The 24,322-nt window shown below is 41.6% G+C and overlaps 1 protein-coding gene across 1 annotated transcript in view; it reads right to left on the bottom strand.

Annotated features, from left to right (window-relative positions):
* GALNT9 (polypeptide N-acetylgalactosaminyltransferase 9) overlaps nt 1-24,322 on the bottom strand; it is a 122,567-nt gene that overhangs the window by 14,349 nt on the left and 83,896 nt on the right. The window contains exon 7 of the mRNA XM_066331476.1: nt 874-1,059. Within this exon, the coding sequence (XP_066187573.1) occupies nt 874-1,059 (186 nt within the window). The remainder of the gene's footprint in view (nt 1-873; nt 1,060-24,322) is intronic.

Here is a 24,322-nt window from a genome sequence, read left to right as displayed (position 1 = left end):
AAAGACACTGCTGGGTTTGCATGTTTTCCTGTTCTGATGGGAACTTTCCTGTTCCTATTTGCTTCAGCTCTGGGCAACCCCCTTCTAAAAGGGTTAACTAAAGCATCCTCACTTAGAGATCAGTGTATGTTACCCCTCAGCTGCTCTCCCTGTGCCCCTTCACATGAATAATTCCGATGTAAACACAGCCAAGGAATCCAGCAACAGCCAGCTTCCACCTGGCTGGGATATAACATAAAACTCTTCTCTGCAAGAATTACGCTCAGTGCAGATGTAGCATGTGATATACTTACAGAACAAAGTGATAAACTGAACCTACAGTTTATCTAATATTTATATTACAGGGGCTCCTAGAGGCCCCCACACGCCATCTACAATTCGTATGCGCAGTGAGAAGCAGAATGTGCCCATATTGCACCTCTCAGCCTGTGGACAATAAAGCTATTTAATGTGCGATTCTTTTATTGCTTACTTTTTTCTTTTTTTTTTTAATGCTGTTGAGGTCTACTGAGTCTCACGATGAATGATGATATTTATTTATGGCCATTTCTGTCGTCCCCACCATTGCAGCATATGAACACCTCAAGAGTTTAACGGCGCCCCGAATTAACGACTTCTGGGGGAGCACATAAACCTGAGACATTTTGCTCTGCTTAAATGATAAATCTGTGTCACTGCATACAACAGTCTGGACTGAGTGCACAACTAAACACAGATTGAGGAATGGCAGAACTCCCCATACTGAGCATGCACCACGACACTTTCCCTAAGCTTAGCCCACTTTGTGCCACTGCAGTAACACCCTTCACCTCCAAGAGCTAACAGCTTTGGGGTGTCTGCCTCTGCTCAGGACAGAGCGTGAGCTGTACTTACAGCCATGGGGATGTTCCAGGCCATGTAAACGTGCGACTTGAAGTCGTCCATCCAGACCTCGGCGGCGCGCAGGGCGTTGCGCTTTGCATAGTAGTCGATGTCGTTGTTGTAGGGCTTCTTGGTGCGCTCGATGTGCGCCACGCGCGAGCAGGGCAGCACCTCCATGCTGCCCCCGCACTGCCACACCTGCGGGAGGCACAGAAAACACCCACGTGGCTTCTTTTTACCCCTTCAGAGGCAGCACAAGTGCTTCTCTGCAGGTGCTGTGTGTACAGAGGTGAGGGCTATGGAATGGGCCAACAGGATCGCACAATTTGCCTCTGGCTGCGCGTTGCAGGGGAGTCTGAGGGGGATGCAGATGGCTGCGTTAGGGACATAAATTTAGAAGCCATGAAGAGACAAATCCTTCACCATAATATCACTGTTCTTAGGACCATCAAGCAGAGAATAAATCATGAGGTGGTCACCCCTGCCATGGGTGTTATTTTAACCTAGTGTTTGTTACTGAAACGTCAACAAAACTCAGCTGTGTCATCTGGCTGTGTTTGATACATGGAAAGGGCTCTAAGGTCACCCCAGGGCCTTCTCTCCTCCAGACTAAACAGCTCCAGCTCTCTCAGACTGTCTCCACAGGAGAGGTGCTCCAGACCTCTCACCATCTTATCTCTCTATCCCCGAGTTGAAAAAGAGGGCTGAAAGGGGCTGAGTGGAGACGGTATCACCCAGACACCATGGAACCCACACTGTGCAGTTTTCTCCCTGCTGATTATTTACTGTCCCTGGCAGGGGACAATGAGGACTTGTCTCTGCATCAGCAAGGACTGGAGTGATGCAGAGTGAGGGAGGCTTATGGATTCAGCTCCCTCAGGTCTGCACCTAGTAGTAGTGGAGTCTGGCTGAAGTAAACGAAAGGTAGTAAAATATAAGCAATAATTCAGTACTTTCCAAGGTTGCCTTTTACTGAGAATAAAAGCACATTTCCATACAAGATGCGTTCCAGAACTATACTGGGGCAGTTCTCCACCTAACCTGCCTTCTCAAGGACAAAGATAAAGTGCTTGGGAAGTGGCAAATAAAATCTCTTCTGCTCTGCCTTTTATTTTTTAATACTTTGTTTGGTCCTATTTACTTGCTGCTTTCCAAAGACTTCTGTAGTAAATCACTGGCCACTGAAATTTACATTTGATAAATGGAATACACTGAAAACCACACTGCTCATAAATTTGGACTGACATGAGCAGACGGTTTCCAGTGAAAAGAGGAAGTGCTACCAAAAAAATAAAAAAAGAAAAAGAAAGAAAAGAATTAATTGATTTTCACAATCAGAAGGAGAAATGAGCAGTACACTTTACTACACTGCTATTTGCCCAATCCAGCCTGGAAGTCAGCTATTTAATGCACAGCACATTTTTCTTTCTATTGATATGCCTAATGACCTTGTAACTCTTATTTATGTATTTTGGTACCAAGGGCAAGTACATTATCTGAGTGACAGATTTATTTCCTTTGAATGCCAGTGCTCACACAAACCTGAAAATGAAAAGGTACTAAACTGCAACATTAAAGAAAACAGTTTAGCTCATCTGTAAATTCAACACAAACAGTTATTTATCAGTGATAAATTCTCCACAGATGAAACCCACAGGGAACACAGGCACCTGGCTTTGAAGGAAACACAACAAAAAAAAAAGGCAGCAGCAGCCTGAGGCCAGATAACTCTCACTCTGTCTGATCCTGGTGCTTAGCTCTCAGTATGGGTCTGGCTGTGGTGTGACTGCCCCATCCATAATCCCTTGGACTGCTTTCCACTGACACTCAGCCACTTCTTCCCTTTCCCCTCAGCCCAATTTTGCTCTTTAAAGAGGCAGCATTTGCTGCAGAGGAGGAAAGAAGGAAAGAAATACTCAAGGAAATTTTTCTTCCTTAGAAGATGCTGAAATTTACCCCAGATTTTCTGGGAATATGTAACTTTTAACACAAGCAGGGGATGTTTCCCTGGATAAGAATATTTCCAATCCCAAAGAAAGAGAACTGGATGTAGAGCACAGGGGGCAAAGAGTCAGATAGTTGTGTATCACCAGGTGAACATCATCATGCCACCATTTCTCCACACCCCAGACAAATGTCACAGCTGCTCAGTTGTGGTATTTCTTCCCAGGCCAGACAAAGTCTCCTGGTTTACCTCAGGAAGATTAGGTGCTGTTCAGTGGAGCACAGACATGACTCACTATCCCCACACCCTTCCAGCACATGGCTAAATACAGGGTGAACATCTTGTCTCCTTCCCTTCCAGCCCACTAATTACTTAAACTTACACTGAATAGAAGAGTTTCTGTAGTATAATCAAATATGAGCATCCAAAACTGGGCAAGATCCCAGCAGTTGAGAGCCATCATGTGAGATTTGGATGAATACTCGAGACTTGTGCTGCGAGGAGGAGGACGGGATGTCCAGCAGCACCTTCTCCTCTCTGGATACAGAGTTGAAAGGCACGTGTGATGCAGAAAACCATTGCCTGGCTGCTTCTAACAAAGGCTGCAAGAATGACAAACCTTTTACTGTGTGAGTCAGGTTCTCACCTGAGGTGAGTCAGTGGCTGATCCTGAAAGTGGTTGATTCCCTCCCTTTTCACTCTCAAAACTGTACTTAATGACCCATTTTAACAGTAGCAGACAACACACTTCTTTCCACATCAAACTATGAAATTATGCCAGGAAAATAATTACCTGCCTCTGTAAAGCACTTATCAAGCAGGATCCTTAAAGTACCTTACTGAGGGAAGCGAACTATTTCTAACTGTGAACATAAAATGATGCCCAAGGCCCTCCAAAGCGACACATTTCAGGCAATCAGAGAAAGCTGCCTTCCATATCTGTGGCTTATCTTCTGGGATAACAACACATTTCCAGCCCAAGTCATTCCTCTCATGTGCCAACAGCAAATGTGTGTCTCAAGGTTCATTTACTGAGCTGGTGGCAGTGTTACAGTCTCTGAACTGCTCCCCACAAGGGTGCACATCACTGAAAATCCCACTCCACCTTCTTTTCCCCCACAGAGAAACAAATCCCTTAGAGCAATTTTTTTTTTCTTAATATTTTGGCTTCATAGCATACACTCATCAAAGCTGTACTGTGGGACAACAGCCCAGGCTCCATGGAAGGCCAGGAGCAGCAGCAAAGCAAGGTGTGCTCCCCTTGACTTGGTGCAGCAGAGCAGCCCAGGTATTCAGCTTTGCCTCTGTGAACATCACACTGTGCAACATTTTAAGACATGATCAAGTAATTCCAAGAGACACTCAATTTATTTGCTAATTGTAGCTAATTTCTAATTTCAGCGCTGCTCTTTAGGCTGCTATAAACAAAACTGATAGCAATTTAAATGTTACCATAGCTGTGTTACCTTAGCATTTTTACTGCTAATTATCTCAATCAACTTTTCTATAAACAGACATATTAAGTATTGAGAAGAACAAGTACCCCCATCAGGAGTAAATTACAAACTGAGTGATAATGTTTGTGGCTTGCACTATAATGATTTACTGACACTAATTATCAGCTATTCCTGTACGCCTGAGGTGTGCCTGTCCTACAGGAACGTGGCTGTTGTTGATGCAGCAGCTGGACATCACGTTTTATGTGTGAGAGAAAATCTGAGATGAGGCCATGTCTTGTCTGCCATGGCCTCAACTGTGCATCAGCAAAGTTCTCTGAAGGCAGGTTGGGTACATTATTTAAGAAGGCTAATAAGGTGCCAGGCTTTAATTCTTGCCAAACAAGAATCAATTTTCCAAGGAAATGCATTTTCCCACGAGTACTTTCTAATGAAGATCAAAACCATCCTTATCAGGATTTAAATAATTCAAGTGAAAAAGAGTTAAACCAGCCACCACTGGCCACCATGAAATAAGAAGTAGATCCAGCCAGTGCTGGGCTAATCAATTCCTAAATCTTGCAGCATACATGAGGGAACATTGCTGATGTGGTCTCCTGCTCTGCACGTGAGACCTGTTTCCAGCAGCACCATGTCCTGCAGAGTCAGAGCTCAGAAATACCCTGGCATTTAATATTTGCCATTTTTAGCATTTTAAATATTATTGTTGGGATTTAATATTTGCCATTGGCGAGAGAGTGGCTGCAGGTCCCAAGAGGCTCTTGCTGATTATAGGGAGGGCTCTTCCCTCTCCATGGACTTGGTGCTCTGTAAATTGAATATTTCATTACTGTGCACACAGAAGTGACTGCACAGGGTTATTTAATTTGGTACAGAGGATCTCACTAAAAGAAAAATCAATAGGAAAAAATAAAAATGGCATCAGTATGAAGGAAAAGCTGGGGAGAGAGTTTTAACTTTGAAAACTTAGACTGGAAGTAAAGATCATGGTCCTTAAGAACTTTGTACCTTGCTGTGAATTTTGCAGCTTAAACACCCTGGTGCTCAGTGAGAGAGAAAAAAGTCCCAGATTCTCTGTTACAACTCTCTTTTCCATCAAATAGACCTTTGATTTAAGCAGCTGGAGAGATGAGGTATCCCAGAATGTGCAACAGTGGAAAGGACACTTCAGTGTGAGGGGGATTTGCTTCCAAATCATCAGCTTTTCCCTACAATTCTGTATCCTCTTCACAGACACACCAGTTCCATCCATTCCTCTCAATACCACAAGTTTATAGATGCCAAAGCAACTCCAGTGGAGTGTGACCAAGGCATTTGCAATGTGTTGGTCTCCACCTCTTTTAAAACCTGACTTTTCAGAAGAGCTGGGGTTAGTCCAGCCTTTTTATTTTTTTATTTCTTTTTTTCTAATGATATAGAACATTGAGCAATTAATGAAATTTTCAGTACCCTGAGGCTTTGAGCCCATTTTTCACAGGTAGCAATCTCTCTGGAGGAGTCCCTGCACAATGTCCATGGGTGCTGGAGCAGCTTTGTGCTTTATCTGCTTCCAAAACCTTATGGACATTTCAGTGACCCTTCCTTGAAAGGAATAATTACAGTCTGCATCTTCCAGCAGCAACAAAATGGAAAAGAACCAGTTTCAAAACACCCAGGTGGCAGCAGGGTCCCTCATTTCTGGTACACCCAGCAGAGGATGTCACCTGGCACTGGTGCCACGGCCCTGCCAGAGGCAGCATTTCAGACGGGGATGTTCTGCACATCCTGAAACAAAACCCTTGTGCTGGAACAGGGCTCTGATGTTTAATGGAGCAGCTCTGAACTATGCCTGAGCAGCACTTCACAGAAGTAGCCTTTCAGATTTCAAACTTTCCTTTTCTGAGTGAAGGCAGCAGAAGAGATGGAGGAGTTTTTAAAGCAGCTCAGATATGCCTGCTTTATGATATTCCAGCGTGGGAATTCTTAAAAGGCAGGGATCTCAGGCTTTCTTTGATTTTCAAGGCAAAGCCTACCAGAAATGGATGTCTTCTAGACTGCCTACACACACCTACAGCAGGACTGGGGAAGATTTTTCTATGATGAAAGGATTTCCACAGGTTTTAGGAATTTTGTTGACCTAAATTTTCAAGAATAACATCAATTTTAAATGTTTTCACTAATAGGAACACAAACTCTTTATTACCTCTCCCTGTGTTCCCCACAAAGGTTTTTCTGAAACTGAGTAACTGATGATTTTCAGAATATCTGCTTGGTCTTAAAAACTTTTTAAAATTAGATTATGTACATATCTATATACATGTCTGAAAGGTCAGTTTAAACTGAAAACACAAACCTTTGTGGTAAAAATAAAATAACAAAATCTTTTGATGACATTAAAACCAACATTTGTGATCATTTAGAATTTTTGCCAAAGTGCAGAGTGTTCAAAGGAAATATATTTTTTTTGTATAATTTATCAGCTGGATCTGACAGAGGGATTCAAATTGTGGTTCCTTGAAGTGACAAAATCCTGATTTCTGACAAAACTTGCAATACCTGAAGGGCAGGAAATTTAGAACAGAAGGCAGCACTGAGTCTGCTCCAGCCCCTGTAACACCACGTGTAAAATAAAATCCATGGCTACAGCAGGTACAGGAAAATTCCTACTCTGGTGAAGTCAAACAGAAAGGTAACTCTTGATTCTTAAAATCCTGTTGTTTCATTCTCTCCCTGCAGTCAGCCATGAACTAACAAGGTCTAAATCAGAAGCAATTCTTCAAAGTATATTTGAAAGATGACAATAAAATCCTTTCCCGCCTGAAACATGGGAGCTCTGTACTTATCCTCCAGTCCTTATGGGATGTGCCAACTCTTCTGGTGCCCACACTAGAAACAAAAAATTAACAGGAATAGAGCACACTCAGTGTTCTTGCATCTCTGATATTGACAATTTATGTAGATCACTGAAAACTGATCCTTCAGAGCAATTTATAGCCTGACATTTTCTTGTTTTCTAATGGAGTTTTATGGATATTCTCTCCTGCATGTATTCTCAGAGCTGCCTAGAGAGTCATATTTAATCAGCTGTGTTAGATAAAGTGCTCTCTCTCTGTTTTTCACTTCACATAGGAAGCTGTTAGAGACTGGGGAGCTGTCATAATCAAACACATCATATGGAAAAATTAATCACATGGTCTCGTTTTGTTCATCAACTGCATTTTTATCATCATCTTTAAAGGCAGCTGTAATTAGGGTTTAAAAATGTCCCAACTGTCATTTCTCAAAATAGCCTGTGCTAGTTCATGGCGCACTTAGAGAGCAAAAATCTTTCCACGTTGGGACAAACCAGCTTACATGAGAGAGACTTTCAGATGCCAAAAAGAGACTTGAGCAAAGGAAGAAATCACATCTCAAGATCCACATATCTTTGTTCTGTTCAGAGGTTTCAGGATAAACTTCTGACCTGTGCTTTCAAATTACAGGACCCAAAAGGGTCCTTGGTTGAGTGATCCTGACATTGACTGGGTGACAATCCTTCCTTTTTGCCCTCGACTCCTGCTCAAAGCAGTCTGCAGATAATCTGCTCACAGCAGATGTAGAGGGAGTGTGACAAAACCTCAAACATGAAAGCTAACTCTGTTATTAGGAGTCTTCTTATCCTATGTGTGTCAATACCCATCCCTTACTCTTGCTGCCCTGGAAGGCTGGAAACACAGAGCTGTGTTTGTGGGCTAATGATTTTCGGAGGGTTGAATTTCACCTGGGACTTTCCTCCTTTTTTTTTTTTTTTTTTTTTTTTTTTTTTTTTTTTTTTTTTTTTTTTTTCCCCCTGGCTCAAGCAGCAAGAACTTAATTTGAAGAGAGAAGCAGAAATAATGGAGGATATAGTAGATGCAGCCATGCATGTCTTTAGGATATGTTTGGCTCTAGTATTACTGCTTTATGATTATTATTTTTATCAATATTTCAGTTGTCTCAATGAGGAATATTTGGAAGCTTGCTGCTTTTCCCACAATTTTATACAATAGAGTTCAAGATCCTCCTGGAGTGTCATTCAATGTGAATTTCATGGCAGACTCAAAATGATACCTTTTCTTTATAGAAAAGTTAAAAAATAAAATTCATAGGTACTTGATTAGCCTTCAAAATTTGTTAGAATTTTTTTGAGTTTGACCTCTCAGCTTGGATCCCTTGGGGGTTTCTGGTACTTAAAGATGAATTGCTTTCAGGAAAAAAAACAAACCCAGTGGAACAATAACATTCTTGCAATGAGACACTCAACACATGCATCTTTTATATTTGTCTGGTGGCTCTTCAGTAGCAAATTTAAAGGCTGTCCTTCACATGTTTCTTAGAGGTTACACAGAACCTCAAGCCAGTTAAGATTTCAGATGTGACAAGAGTGAGAAGATAAAACCCTTCTGTTAACCCCCTTACAGAGAGAAATAGATAAGCATGAAGAAATTGAAACATGTTCTAGAGAAACTCACACTCAGCAACTGCTATCTTGCTGTAAAGATAAACTTTGTGTGTAAAGAACTAGGGCTGATAAATTAATAGACTGGCTGCTATGCAAGGGAGGAGATGGGATTTAAAATGATATTGAAAATGCCCCATATGCTTTAACCACTAATCCAATCTCTGTATTTTGCACAGCTTTTACAGAGGGTAGTGCACCTTTGAAAAGAGCATGTCTGGGTAAGAGGCAGATCTCTCTTCTGCAAGGAAAATTCCAGACTCTCTGAAACGCCTTGCTGCTGGGAGATGGAAGTTACAAAAACCCTTCAAGGCAAGAGGAGCAGCCTGACCCTGCACAGGCAGGATGATGCCCTGTGCCACACTGCTGGGCTTTACACACGGACTTCAGATGGCAAAGAATAAAATATCCAAGCTCTGAGAGGTGGTGGTTGTTCGGGATTCTTGTTTCCTGCTAGGGAAGTTCAGTCAGTGCAGTGATGCTGGCCAAATTCCCCCTGCTCCAGTCTCTCTGCTCAGGGAGGGCAGCAGGGTCTGAGGAATGGGAGAAGGGAAAGGGGACAGCCAAAGAGCAAGGTTTTAATTTTCAAAGGCTTGTTTTTCTTAGCAAATTAATGAATGTTGGCACCTCGAAATGCTCCAGGAGATGTTAACAGCTCCTATCATGTAAATGACAGGCGTAGGAAAGAGACTTGCTTTGAGGCAAACCCTCAAACTTCATAGACCAGAGATAATAACTCTGTTTTCTCTGAATTCTCCTCAAGTCTAAAAGAGGCTTCATATTCCTTCTGGTCTAGTGCCATACATATTGTGTTTTGCAAGCACAAATCATTTTTCTTCTATAAAGTAAATGAAGTTTGGTGTCTCTGATGTTGTTTGCCAATTGTCCCAGGCAGATGCTCCTCATAACGTATTCTTTAAGAATGCACTTGATGAGAATAATTTTCTGCTTTCTTACAAATTTACTCAATTTTTTTTTCCCAAATCAATAGAATCGCTGTCAGTCATTTCTGTAAATATGTCAGCACAGATATTGTTCGTGCTGTAACTGCTAAAATTCAACAAGTTTGCCTTGGAAAAGTACAATCTATATGGGATATATGAAACAGCATTAAAGACAAGCCTGTTATTCTTGTTCCTTACATCTCCTTCATGTGATTGCTTTAGGTTCTTTCTCCTCACTTATCCCAATAGACCACAGAGAAAATCTCCCTCTAAATTCAAACCCCAGCAAGGGATAAAGTCTTATGTACACTAAGCTTACATGAGAAAATCTGCAGCTGAGCTCCTGCAACATTTAAGTTCTTAGGAAAATACCCCTTTTTGCCAGACAGTGCTTTATTAACCTGCACCCAAGCACCAGGATTGCTTCTGGAACACAAGAACAGGACACTCACTGCCACAGAAAATGCTCCAGATTGCTGCCATGCTCAGCTGATCCTACCTCCAAATCTCTGTCAGAGGCCTGGGGAAGATCAGCAATACCTTAGGCCAGAGTAAAGGTGCCTTGCTTGACCACAGAAATCTTTTGAAGAGCACTAAACTAACCCTCCAACAGCATCTCCCTTCAATGGTTACCAAAGCTAAGCCAGGGGAAAAAGAAAAAATAAAAGTTGTTCAACCTTTTTTTTTTTTTTTCCCACCGAAGTGAGTTCTCAACTTTCTTGTGCAGTACCAGCAGTTCACACTTTCAGCCTTTTGCTAATGAAATAAAACTTCCTGTGCGCTCAGCCTTCAGTAAGGAGGCTGAAAAATGATGAAATGCTTCCTGACATTTTAGCTGAGACCACAGGGAGGAAGAATAAAGAATGGAATTTATTGATGCTTCAATTAGAATAAAGTCATTCTTGAATGAGAAAATATTGAAACAGACTGACTAATGAAGTGATCACAAAGGGTCTTTTCAAAGGACCCTAAGTGGAGTCATCCTCCTTTGTTTTCTCTTTCCACAGCAGACCCTTAAATGATCTTTGCATATTGTCTACACTAAATCCTGCAGGGTTGCTATCTCATTTTAAAGAAAAAAGCTTTTAGGCTGCGAGGGATTCATTCAGTGAGAGCTATTATGCTTATTGTGGCTTTGCTGCAGAGCCAAGGGATTTACTATATGCTCATTAGATCCTGCTTTGTTCCAAAACAATCTTTTACGATGCAAATTTTCAGCATGCTGATCTACTTAGAATAACACTTTGAAAAAAAATATAAAGAAAAAAAGAAGAAAAAAAAAAAAAAAAAAAAAAAAAGGGCTATTAAAGTAAAAGCTTCTTCCAAGGCAGGAACACTACAAATTCAGATTAATTACTAATATTTTAGACCATGAAAACATCTGGTGTCTGTGCTGAAATTCAGCTTTGAACACGGTTGCAAGAAGTCCCAAGAACTGGGTGTTGGGGGCACAAAGCAGTGCCATGGGTGCTCAAACAGAGCTTAGAGGCCACGGTATGAAGCCAGCACAGATGAGGCACATTTGTCACTTGGCTGCTTGGTGGCTGAAGCACAAAAGGTTTGATTTGTCCAAGCCTTGGCAGCTGAGGCATGCAGGCAGCAGAGAAGCCTCACCAGCAGAGAAGCTCACCCCCAGGACCCCTGAGGAAGATACACAAGATGGGAGCTGGGAGGTCTCCACAGCCCTGCCCCATAACCATCTCCATGCAGGGCTGACACCCAAAAATAAGAAAGAAAGTGAGGCAAAAATGGGAAAAATGGCAGAAGTGAGGAAACCTCACTGCCCTCACGCTGGATGCTCGGCACTCAGGGAGCTGGGGCAGTTTCCATCTCTTGTTAATGCTCTTTAAATTCACCTGCAGATGCACTGAGGATGAGGGGGGCCCTCCTGTTTTTCAAAGCATTAATTCCACCTTGCTCCTGCTCTGTGACCTTCCTGAAGGAGCGGTTGTACGAACACAGAACGATGAATATCATCATCCAGGAGATCTACCCGATAGCTCATCCTTAATAGTCCTATAAATCTTGCTAAGTCTTAGTGCTTTAGGTGTACAGCAGAGATAATCCTGCTGTAAGGAATTGTGTGAACTCATCCCTCACCTGCACAGAGCCCAGCCAGTCCAGTGACACCACATTAAAACGTTCTCTCCTGTGCCCTGAGCAGCACAGCTCGAACTGGAGCTAGAATTTACACTGAAAACTGATCTCTAGGAGGGAAATTAATAAAGTATCTGAGGTGAGCAATAAGAAAAAGATCAGTTCACCAATAGAAATGCCAACAAATCATTAGAGTAATTCCGGGCAGCCCTTCCCACGCTCCCGTTCTAAATTGAATCAGCAAACTAAACATGCAATTTATACTTAAAAAACTCACAAATCATCACCTGCTTATAATGGACAAGTTCAGCTGGAGCACCTGCTCACTAAAACAACACACAATCACTGAATTCAGCTGATGTCCTCTTTCATACAGTAAGTGCCAAATCCTTAATAAACATCAGATGCAGACGTGGCTTTCACCAGGAATGCTTATTTACTTGGGATACCAAACCCATGATTAATATTCTCCTCCCAGGGCCGTGGGAAAGTGCCAGAGGAGGGGCAATTCCCATAAACGACTGGAAGAGGATATTTGAAACATGTCTGCAACTTGAAAAATGCCTCTGCCTACACTGCACTCTCACCCAGGCACCACCAGCCTTGGCAGCTACCTGAGCTGCAAAAAGAACATGAAAAAAAATGCAAAAAATCCCCTCTGGTGAGTCTGTTACAAGATGCTTTGACTTTACTTTTCTGACTACCAGACAGCAGGTGTCTGGAATGGGTTTTGGATACCTCAGAGAAAACGCAAAATGGCAGAGAAAAGGAACTTTTAGAGGAGAAAGTGCCATTATGTCCTAGTGATTCACTCTGCTTAAATGCTTTATTGCTGCTATTAATGGACAGATATTAACACTAATCATAGGCTGTGAAATGAGTGACAAACTGAGCTATTTTGTACATCACCTAAAGAGTTGGTAAGGGGATGCAATTTGGGTAAAACACAGAAGAAAAAGGCTGTTTGTGATTTTGATGGACAGTTCCCTAAAGGATCTCCAAATTCCAGTACTGCAAAGTAGGCTGTCACATTTGTAGATTTGTTGCTTCTCCAGGGAAATTTGAAGTGAGATGTATCACCAGACACAGCCTTTTACAGGTTCTTTTAATTCCGTTTCTTCAAGACCAGTCACTCCCATTTACAAAGATTTAGATTAGGGTTTGCTTTAGTTGACAAATTGTTTTGTTTGGTGGGTTTTCTCTTTGGCTGTTTGTTGTATTGTGCAATGAAACCAACAGAAGTTTATCAATGGTGACATATAAAAGACTTTGCTAGGCATGTTTTTATTCTTTAAGTTACCTAGGCCACATTCCATCTAGCATGAGGATGTGAAAACACACACACACACATTTGGCAGTATTTTTCCCAAGAGCAGAAAGTGTCCTCACAATTGAACTCTGCAAATATTAGCTTCAGCTTATTGGGAAGATAGTGTCCCATATTATAAAAGTGCTGAGCAAATAAGGGATGTTCTTTGTTTGCAAGAGATTTCTTGAAGTTAAATATATAGAGATACAGATCTGGTTTCAAACTGAACCAAAATTGTGCTTGACATTTCAAGGTGTTTGACAACTCAAAGTGCAGAATGAGAGTTCATTGCAGATCCAGCAAAATATTTTGTTTCAACAATATCTGGAAATAACCTTTTTGAGGATGTTATATAATGGCTTCTCCTTTCTCACCCATGCATTTAGATATACTTCCTTGCCATATCTCTCTCTCTTCCTTGCCAACTCTTTCTCAGATAAATTATTTGGCAAATTAATGTCCCATTATAGACAAGAAGATCATTAGCTGATTACAAAGAAGGCATTAACATTTACCTTTTGCCTTTTCACAGCTTCCCTAATTAAGTCATTCATCACCATTCTTCACTTGTATCAGCACAAAACTTGCCTTAAAAGCATGTCAGATGTGACCAGAAAAATCCTGCATTAGAATAAATACAGAACTTACATAGTGACCCACAGCATTTCCCGGACAGTGCCTGTACTTTTACTTCAGAATATACACTTCAACCTCATCTGGGCTAAAATAAATAATAAAAACAATTCTTCTATTACTCCAGTAATTTCTTGTTTCTGTAGAATGGCAGTAATCATTAAATGCTACTTTGCTTCATTAAAGTCTGAATTTCCAAGAACTGAGAGAGAGACAGTGCCACAGGGTTAAGTAATTCTTTCATCACATGGCTGATGTGTTTTATCCCTGCTGGGTCACAAGTGCTCTTCATTTACTGAGCTCCAGGTTTCATCCAACTATTTATTTGTGGAGCCTTTGTTGTAAACATTCTGGGCTGCCACAGAAATAATCAAGAGCCTTTCCTATTCAACCTAAATACAATTCTGTTTAATAAATTAAAAAAAAAAAAAAAAAAAAAAGGTTTTCGGGTAAAATGGAACGGATGCTAAAAAATAACCCAACCAAGAAAACAATTACAGGGGCTGCATTGCTTTGCCTATCATCTATAGGAAAATCTGAAAAAAAAATATGGCTTTACATCATTTTTATGAAGGTACTTCTCTGGACTTGCAGTTCATTTAATTTTGCCCTGGAGCACGTTTGCTGTGAGTAACATGGAATACAAGCCACTTGCCTGTCCTCTTGTCTCTAAATAATCTCTTTCCATCTTCTCTCAGAGTCAGGCTGTCACAAGCAGCTAATACCTCTACAGAGATAAAATAAGACAAAAGCAATAACCACAGTCAAGGCCCCCAGGGATTTCTTCACCAGCTCTAACTACAGTGTCCACTCTATCAAAATCCTGCCTTGTTGCCCTGTGTCAATGTTTACATGCTCTGCCGCTTCCACCACTTGTGTTTTTAGAGGGATGCCAGCCTTATCTGCTCTCAGGTGATGGCAACAACTATTTCCTTTCCCCATTTCCCCTGTTTCTGTCACCTGCTGCCAACCAGCTCAGGTACCAGCTTCTGCTCTGTGACTCAACTATGCTGAGCAATTCCATTTTTGCATGAAGGATGCAGTGTTTAAAGGAGTAATTCAAGCACCCTGTGGCACAGCAGCAGAAAGGGCTTTGTGGCTGCTGGTGTCCCTCACTCAGACTAAACTGGAGGTTGGTTGGTTTCTTTTGGCTGGGCCAAGCAAAGACCTGATCCCAGAGGTGTTTGTGCCTGGTTCACTCCCTCTGCCTTCCATAGTCCCCCATCCCTGCTGCTTGAGCTGGTTGTGCAAATGCTCCATAAGTTGGGTAAATTTTAATGCAAGATGATATAGTCTAGTTCAAACAAATAATCAGATATTGCATAATTTTGAAAGATTTGGGAGGGCTAAGCAAGCAGATGAGGTTTAAGCAAATGGTAATCTCTGTTTCAGAATAGAGAGGAGACAATATTTCTGGTAGCTTTGCTGGAAACAAAATGCCCAACTATAAATTATGTTGGAATGAACCTGTTAAAGGGTAAATTTCAGTTTTTTAAAAGAGGAGTACTGTGGCTGTTAATGTGGCAGCAGTTATGGAAGTGTCAATTACATCCAGAAGCATTTTGAAATACTGGGAGCATTTCATCCTCTGAAAGATGGACATGGACAGAAAGAAATATTTCCTCCCATCTGCCACAGAAAATAAAATGAATATAGAAAAAATAGACTGTCTTATTCAAAGTCAAATCTGAACCCACAGCAAAGGTAAAAAAAATGAACTCAGGTTTCCCAATTTTTGGAAATATTTAGCCAAAACATTATCCTAACACAGCCAGCTGTGGTTAGTCTCTGGGCTCTCCATGGAACAGACAGAGAGCTGTTATTCATTAACAGATCTCTGCAGGATTTCTGGCTGGAAAACATCAGTTCTGCTCAGTATTTCAAAATTAGTATGCAACCCAGTCTTTCTCACCTTCCTCATTTTGAAGAGAGATCCCCCCTGTGCTTTGACAGGAGCCCAGGCAGAGCCAGCCCAGGGCCCCAGGGAATACTCAGCCTTTCCATGAGTTTCCAGGGTCCTCAGAGCTGCTCATGGAGCAACCAAAGGGACAGCCAATCAGGACTAGAAAGCTCTACAGATAAACCTGTCCCATGTCTGCACTTGTCAAAGTCCTCAAACGTGTGCAAACAGACCAAGAAAAAGTCCTTGTCTTCCTCTGACAAATTAAGTGCATTTCACTGGTGCTCTTCCTAAATAGCAGAAGTGTGTTTTTCAACCTCAAAAATGTGCAATAGAGTGAGATGTAAAAAGCCCAATCTATTTTCTGACAGAAGTCCAAGAGACAGATTAATAAGCAGCTGCATGGGAAGAAATTCCTGGTTGTAGCCCTTTAATGTAGCAGAAGAAGCCATAATGAAATCTAATAATTGGTAGATCATGCTAGAGAAATTCTGACTTCAGAATAAATTGGAGCTTTTTAAACAACAAAGATTATTAAACACTGAACAGCTCTGACCCACTGTGGCAAATTCTCTACTGCTTTGAGGGTTTTTGCAGCCAGAGAAGGCATCTTCTAAAACCTACCAAAAAACTCAAACAGAAATGATGGGGCTCTCTGTGTAAGCTGCTGGGTCAGGATCTTGGCCCTTTGTTAGCCAGTTTAATTAAAGAAGCCTGATGGAAGCTGGGGAATTTACCCTTGTACATCAAATTCACGGAGTATTAAGGAGGAAGGAAATACCACAGCTCAAAAGGAAGTCCATCAACTGGCAAACTTTGCTTCTCTAATGTTTATGAACTATATAAAACTTTTATCTATTAAAAATTAAGCAGACAAGCTTCCTAGACTGGGCTAAATTCAGCCTAATGATCCTTTGACGTAGAATTAGAATTTCTTCAAACAATATTTCTTTCCTCCAATTTCTCACACTACAATTCCTGTAGTAACAGGGCAGGAGATACAGGTGGAGATTAAAAACTCCCTCACGAGCTGAAAAATAATAAATGCACAATGCATCAATTTCTGGTGATCCAAGATACAAAAGAACAACATCTTCCTTTGCTTGTCACGGCAAAGGATTTGCAGTAAACCAGAAGTTATCAAACAGGACACACTTACTGCACTTGTGAGTGGTACAGTCATGGGTTTATATTAATAAACTCAAGAGCAGGCAGCAGGTAACAGCTATTACTGAACAGGATTAACCATGGCCAGGACTGAGCCTGTTGTGTGACATCCCCTCAGAAGCAAATGTTCTATAAATGTCTTCCTCGAGCAGAAAGTGGAAACTTTATTTTGAAGCTGGCCCTTGGGACAGTTGGCATATGAGGCTAGGTTAAAATAAAAGTTAAAAAAAAAAAAAAGAAGCTAGCAGCAGAGTTACTGGGAAGAGGGCAGGTGAAGTGAGGTGCTCCCAAATCTATGCTCTCTAAGCAGCAGAGCAAAGCCACCTCCCAGCCTGGCAGGGGAACTGGGACCCCCAGGGACCCTGAGGTGTCTCTGCAGGGCAAGTCCCAAGGCAGGTGCCAGGACTCTCCCTGTATCCCTTTGTGGATTATCTCAACCTGGACCTTACTTCCAGACTGCTTTCCATTTGTAACCATGAGATTGCACTTTGCCTTTGTCTGCTGACATAAGGGAAAATGTGCAAAGAGAAATTTCTTATGTCCCTTGAGATCATGAGGAAATCCCCTCCTGCCTTGGCTGCTGCTGCAGAATGGCCTTACCGAGGGCAGGAAAGCAATTTGCAACTGCCTGTAGTTCCAGATCCAGCCAAGCACTTGACTGCTTGCCTAACTGCACAGCTCTGTGTTATTCCATTGACTAGAGCAGGGCCACTCACACAGTTAAAATTAAATGCCTGGTTAAGTGCCTTGTAGGTTTTTGGCTTGTTAACAATTCACCGCCAATACCTCAACCTGCTTAGGCTGTCGTTCCTTCTCACTGCAGCGCTCCTCTGGAGTAGAACAGGCTCCTTTTAACTCCAAGTTGAACAAGTAAATGTGCTCCTGAAAACACCCCAGAGAAGATCTACTAAAGAACCTGCTATCTTTGCAATTTATGTAATCTTTTATAACAGATCTGTACATCACACTTATCTCATTAGCAGTCATCTCCTCAGGCAGTACATACAGCGTGGGTGGGTTTTCCTTTTTTTGATTTACCTAGGAAGTCTGCCTGTCTCTAATTTTCCATGAATCTCATGAATTGCCACTGAAATCTTTACAGCTACAAGTAGCCTGGGATGTAATGTTCTAAACCGATTTTATACCAAATAAAACAATTTAATACCTAATAAACTTTATGAAGAAGGTGGCACATTTCTAAGTAGTGCCTCTTGCTAATGAAATCAAGCCAAAGATGCTTGAGGGAGAAAAGCTCCATGTGTGTGGGTAGCAGCCTCGGGTGTGTGCTGACACTGAGGACATCAGGGACCTCACAAACCAACTGGTACAATCTGATTGCCCAGCCAGATTTGGCAAAGCTGTACCTGTGGGATAATCAGTGAAGAATTATTAATTCTTGTCACAACAGGCATAACTCCCTGAAGTGTTTTACTGCAGGTAAGCAGGGAGAGTCAAAATGCACCAGTGAAGTCCAGGGAGGGGACAAGGAGAGCTCCTGTCACTGTCCCACTGGCAGGTTTGCCTTGGGTGAACTTCCCAAAGGCACAGACTTGGCTTCCCCTGAACAGCCAGGCTGGAAAAGGCACAGAAACAGCCTCTCACCTTTCTAGTTCAGCGAAAGCCTGAAAGTGCTGGTGTGTGAAAAATGAGAGTTGATCTTGCAAGAACTTTCTGGAGCAGTCACCAAAATTCTGGGAAGAGATGATTTTTGGGTTTCATTTAAATTGAGAATAGTGCATGTAACCTCAGGAGGAAATTGGCATTCTTGAACACAGAACTTCACTTGGGAGGACAGTCTCATCATTTTGCTCCATAGAGCAGCGTGTAACAGATCTAATCAAATAATTGTAATATGCTTCAGCTAGAAAGAAGGGTAAGGAAGAAAAACTGTGTGTAAAGGAAAAGAGGATGGGTCACAATAGCAGCAATGACTTATGAGGGTTATTTCTTACATCTGAAAGCCCAATAACTTACAAGTGCCCCAGCCATAAGTGAATTATATGAGCCTTTTGTGCAAGTAAAATTTTCCATTATGTACCTAGTCTGATGCACTGTAACAATTTGTCTCTTTTCACAAAATCATAAGGGATATTTCCCAGAGAACATCAAAAGCCACAGAGGGTAAAAAGCTTCCTTGCCTGAGAAAATGCCCATACCTCAATCATCAGCACTGCTCTGCATTGAAAGCTGCCTCAGTGCTCTCCTTCTGATGCTCTCTAGGAGATGTGTCCTACAATTCGTCATTGACATGAAGTCTGTATCCTGTTTCCTTCTCTTTTTTCCCTCTGGCACTAAGACTAAACTGTGCTTTCAGTTTGGCTCTTGCCAATTTGCACTGACTCATTGACTGTGGTGAAGTTACTCTGAATTTTTACCAGCCCAAAGGCAGCAGCTGGCCCTAAGAACAGCTTTTGTAATCCTCTCCTGTCAGCTGATTCATTATCACAACTAGACCTGGGAATTCTCCATGATTTCAGCATATTATATTAAAAAAAAGAGCCAACTGATAACAAAACTAGTGGCATATTTCTGCTATTTGCCTTATGGACCTCTTCAGTAGTTTGGATGCTGTGCTCAGTGATGTAGTGAGAGGTTTCATGTTTCTAAATTTACCTCAAATAAAATGAACTTTTAAAATGAAATTTCTACACTATTTTTATCTTACAGAGGATCACTGTAGAGGGTGATCATGTGCTTTCAGGGAAATAGTACAGATAATAGACTTGAACTTCATTTCTCAGTTTCTCAGCTGACACTTCCAGGGTTTGAAGAATAAGTCCTCAATGTGATAATGACTGTAGAGAAGTAGGGACCTCATTCTGGACAGAAAACTGCCCCAATTCTAACCACTGACTGCTCCAAAGGCTAATGGAAAACAGCAGCCCATGTTATCTAAACCAAACTGGATAATGCCAGCCCTGGTCCTTCACTCCACCTCTGGATACTGCAAGTTGAAGAAACCAATTTGGGGCCCTGAGATACTCAGTGTTGGCTAAATATCAAAAGCCTGTGCTTTATACTACGGTAACAAAATTTACACGTTCCCTCCTGTCCACGTTCTGCTCCATCATCCATTTCTTTATTTGGAAAAGAAAAATGAAGAAACAGATTGGTGCACAGCCTTAAACACATGCACAGTTTTAAGCATTTTCCCTGGCCTGAGTGGGAAGCTAAAACTGTGCTCAAAAAGCTCTATTATATTATATGGAATATTATATGGAATGGAATTAAATCTGCCCTGGGTGCTCTTGCATCTTTACGAGATGGATCTCTGTAATCATCTTCCACTTAATCAAAACACAAGGCAGCAGAGCTGTGATTACACAATTTCAGATGACAAGTAACAGTCCTCATCGTTTGTTTTGATGAATTCTGAGTTCACTATGTAGATAACATGGTTAATTTGTTATTCAGATATGGCATTTAATCACTGAAGGACATTCTGAGCCTGACCAAGAAAAAAAAAAAACCCAAACAACTCAACAACCAAAGTAACAATAATCAAGCAATATTTGATATGTTTTGAACAATTTTGTTTAAAGTGTTGAGCTTAGCAAAAGTAAGCTAAGTTAGCAAAAAATGTTCTAATCAATGAATGGAAATCTCTCCCAAATCCTGCCTTGTTTCACTTCTCTGATATTTCACATCTGCAAGTTGCTGCACTGGAGGCAGGGGGCTTTTTTTTTTTCTTAAATTACAGTCGTTTTGTATTCTGAACAAATTCACTTGCTCAGCAAGAGAAATGACATTAAACTGCTGACAAAATGTACAAAGCAGAGCTGGTTTCAGATATTCATGCTTTAGACTGTGTCAAAAGCACTGCAAACATTAATATCAAACCATGACTACCTCTAATAGAAACTATGAAAGAAGCCAAAATAAAGTGTGTTTTCTAAAGCAGGAAGCTGAAAAACACGTGTCTCGGCATGATAAAGAGGAAAATTCAGGTACTGATTTCATGGGTATTAACTATGAATAATATACCTCTGTAAGAAGCCAACATAACCTTGTGGGTAGGGCATTTTTGTAAGCCTGAGAACTGCCTGGAATCCTTGGTTCTGCCAAAAGCAGAGCTTTTGAATCAGACACCACACACCTCACTGTTCTCCATGTAAAGGGCAGATAATAAAATTGCCTTCTGCTGAAGATACAGGAGACTCAGGAGCTGAAAAAAAAGCAATTAAAAGACCCTGAGGTGTTTTGTTTTTAACAAAACAACATTGGAGTTTTAAAATACTGATGATTTGCTCGCACATATTTAGGCAGGATTTCTGTGTTAGAGTGAGGGTCCTCCAGATATCCCTGATTATTGGTGTACCTTGGTTTTATATATATATATATATATAAATGTAAATATATATATATATATAAACCTTGGTTTGCATAAGGCAGACCTGGGGCTTCCCAAAGTCAGCAAATACATCTCTTTTTAGCCACCTGCAGTTATTTCCCAATTCAGCAGCAGCAAGAAGATGCTGGCTGAGCTTTTGTGCTACTCCCTACTTCAGCACGCTGTGCAGCACGCCACTCCTCCTGTTAGGTGGATCATCACCAGTGGAAGGGGACACACCATTAAATACAATTGTCCCCTAACTGAAGTGTCATCTGTGAAATGGTTACTACTCCCAGCAATTTGATCAAGACACACATCAGGACAAACCCGTATTTTATGTCTGCAATGGATGATGTCTACACCAAGAATAAAGTAAATTGTTCTTTAAGTCTTTGATCTTGAAGGGCAGCAATTTAGACCATTTATACACAGTGGACATCTCAGTGTACACGGCTTTCATCATTTTCAGCCACAGAATAGGCCCATGCAGAGGTTAGCACCAGGATGATCCTCTGCTTTCTTCAGCGTTTCCCTAAGCAAAATTAAAAGTGGCATCAGGTACTGGGAGAGCAAAACTTGGCTCTCAAGCAGGTCCAGAAGAGGAAATTCAGTGAAGCTTGAAGGAGAAATTATTTAGTCTCCAGCTCCCTTTGCCTTTTTGCAACCCTGGAAGGAACTAAAGCATTTACAGCTCAGCTGCCTGGTGGTCCCGTGGGCAACCTTAGCACCTGGGGTAGGTTTGAGCACTCACAGTTTGCTCCAAGTTGTATTAGTCTGGCCCATCTGTTGGTGTGGAAAGTGTACCTGCAAGCACTGGAAGTGCTCGGCTGTGCCATTAGCCAGGTGATTAGTGGCACTGGCACACTGTCAGGCAACTCTTGCACTCAGACAGAAAGAAACAAAATACATTTTCATCAGCTGAAACACAGAAACTGAACCTATAAACATAAAGCAGCTGCTTTGTGAAAGTGAAAGGGGAGAAGAATTGAGAGAAACATCACGGCTTTAAAATGATAAAAGCCCTTCTAAGAACCACACATTGTATTTGCTGAAATGTCTGCAGCATCCTTTGTCAGGTATGAAATTTTAAAGCGAGGATCTGAAGGCACTGAAGATGGAGTGTGGACATGACACTGCTCTGTTTTTTTTGCTTTCTGAAAGCCTCACAGTGCTTTTAGCACAGGGAAACATCACCGTGGCCATCCCTTTTGTGCCAGACTCGTTCTGGGCACTGACAGGCAGCAGCCAGGAACCTGTTGAGTGCAATTAGCAGGCACAAGAGTGACAGCATTGGACATCAGACCACATGTCAGGGCTTGCTGCTGAGGAGGGAACCAGCCTGCTCAAACCCCTGTCACAGGCACACCAGCACTTCCCACAGAGGTGCTTTCTGCTCTCAGAACCACCATGGAAATGATGCTACCAGCTGCTTTTCAAAACTCTGCTCAATATGCAATGGATTCAGGAGAACAACATCTGATATTTCTGTTTACACTCTTTAAAAGCAGCCCAGGGCTGTAAAATTTCGCAGAAAACATCACTCTGATTTTTTTTTTTTTCAGCTGAATGATACAAAACAAATTTCACCCCTGCTGTAAAATGATGCTTAGTGATGTTAAAACTATGTGGTTTAGGGACAAAAAGAAAAAAACCCACACCACTGAAGAAGGGCCTCTATTCTCTAAAACTTCCTACTTTTTCTATGTATGTCAACTAATAAAACATATTCTTTCTGTGGTTTCAGCTATTGAATACATGAGTCCCCATCTGCTTTAATAGGATTCCTCCTTCTTTCCTCCATAGCAGTACTTTGGAAATCCAGTCTTGGACCCATAGACCTTTGTACCTGGCACTTAGAAACAAAGTTCCCATCAAATACTCTCTCTCTTCATCCAGTCACACATCTCAGCATTAGAGGATGAGCTCACAATGCAAACAGAGACATAAACACCATGAGTGGGAACCCGGACTCTTGGCTCAGCCAAGTGCACAATAAAGATTCCACGTAAGAATTTAAACAAAAAATTGTGGCTGAAAATCCAAGGAACAACCCAACTTTCTTATTGTTCTGATGTAACCTGAAGGATGCTTCAGAAGAGTGGCAAACTCCACAAGGAATGGCTGTAGGAACGTGGGCAAAGTATTTTACTGCTTGCAAAAAAAGCCCTAAATGTTCTAAAGAAAATAGAGCAAAAAAAAGCTTTTTGGAGAAAACTGCCACGAACTTATGAGTTTTGCCTGACTGAATTCAAAATACAGCCCTGTTCATCCTATATACTGAAAAAAAATGTTACAAAAAAATCCAGCTTTTGTGAAATTCTTCAGAAGACAAATCTGATTGACTTGTCAGCAGTTCTTTACTGTTCTGCTGTTCCAATAGCATAAGATATGAGAATCAAATATTAATAACTTTGTTTCTCACGAATGCTTCTGTAATGTAAGGAGGTGTCTCTTGTGAACCTGTTGCTTAAAACGATTGTGATTTTTCATCTTAGATGAGCTCTGAAAGCCAGCACCACCAAGTCAGAGGGGAGCAGCTTTTGCAGCTCCTTCAAGCCACTCAGAAGAAACAAAGCCGAGGCAGCACTTGGTGATGTGAATCCCTGAAGAGCACAAGCTGCAATTGTTCTGCTTTTTAGAAGGTGCATTGGTTCACACCATCACTCCTGGCAGTAGAGCATCACACGAGGGCATCATAGCACTGTAAACACACTGAAAGGAAACAGCCACTACCTCAAAGGACTTGCTGTCCTCTCAGACAAATGGAGAAAGCAGATGAAACAAAGGCAGACACTCCCCTCAGCTCCGTTTTTATCTAAGGAAAGAGACAGCCATGGAGATGGTGCACCTATTTAATAGCACTTCCCAATCATTTCTTCCTCCCTCCCACTCAGCATCCCCTTCCTTACTGTATTTATTTTCAGTGGAACACCACGTTGGTTTCAGCAGCTCCCTGTTGCTTTCTCAGAGATTTCTTCACGATGTCTTTGTGAAAATCAATGCTACAACATTTTTCAAATGTCACTGTTTGGTTTGAGGGACTCATTTTTCCAGGCTAAGGCAGACAGGACACCTCTCAGCTCACCTGCATTCACGTCCTGCAGCAAAACCCTTCAGAAAGTGCTTAACTTTAAGCAGGCACTCAGTTCTGGTGACATCAAGGGGCCTTGCACTGGTGCTTCACTGATGGCAAAGCCTCAGAGACGCAGTAAAAGTTTGG

This window comes from Sylvia atricapilla, chromosome 17 (assembly GCF_009819655.1).
Source record: "Sylvia atricapilla isolate bSylAtr1 chromosome 17, bSylAtr1.pri, whole genome shotgun sequence".
NCBI classification, from domain to species: domain Eukaryota; kingdom Metazoa; phylum Chordata; class Aves; order Passeriformes; family Sylviidae; genus Sylvia; species Sylvia atricapilla.
The sequence above is the reverse complement of the archived record's forward strand: the minus strand, read 5'-3'. Positions and strand labels throughout refer to the sequence as shown.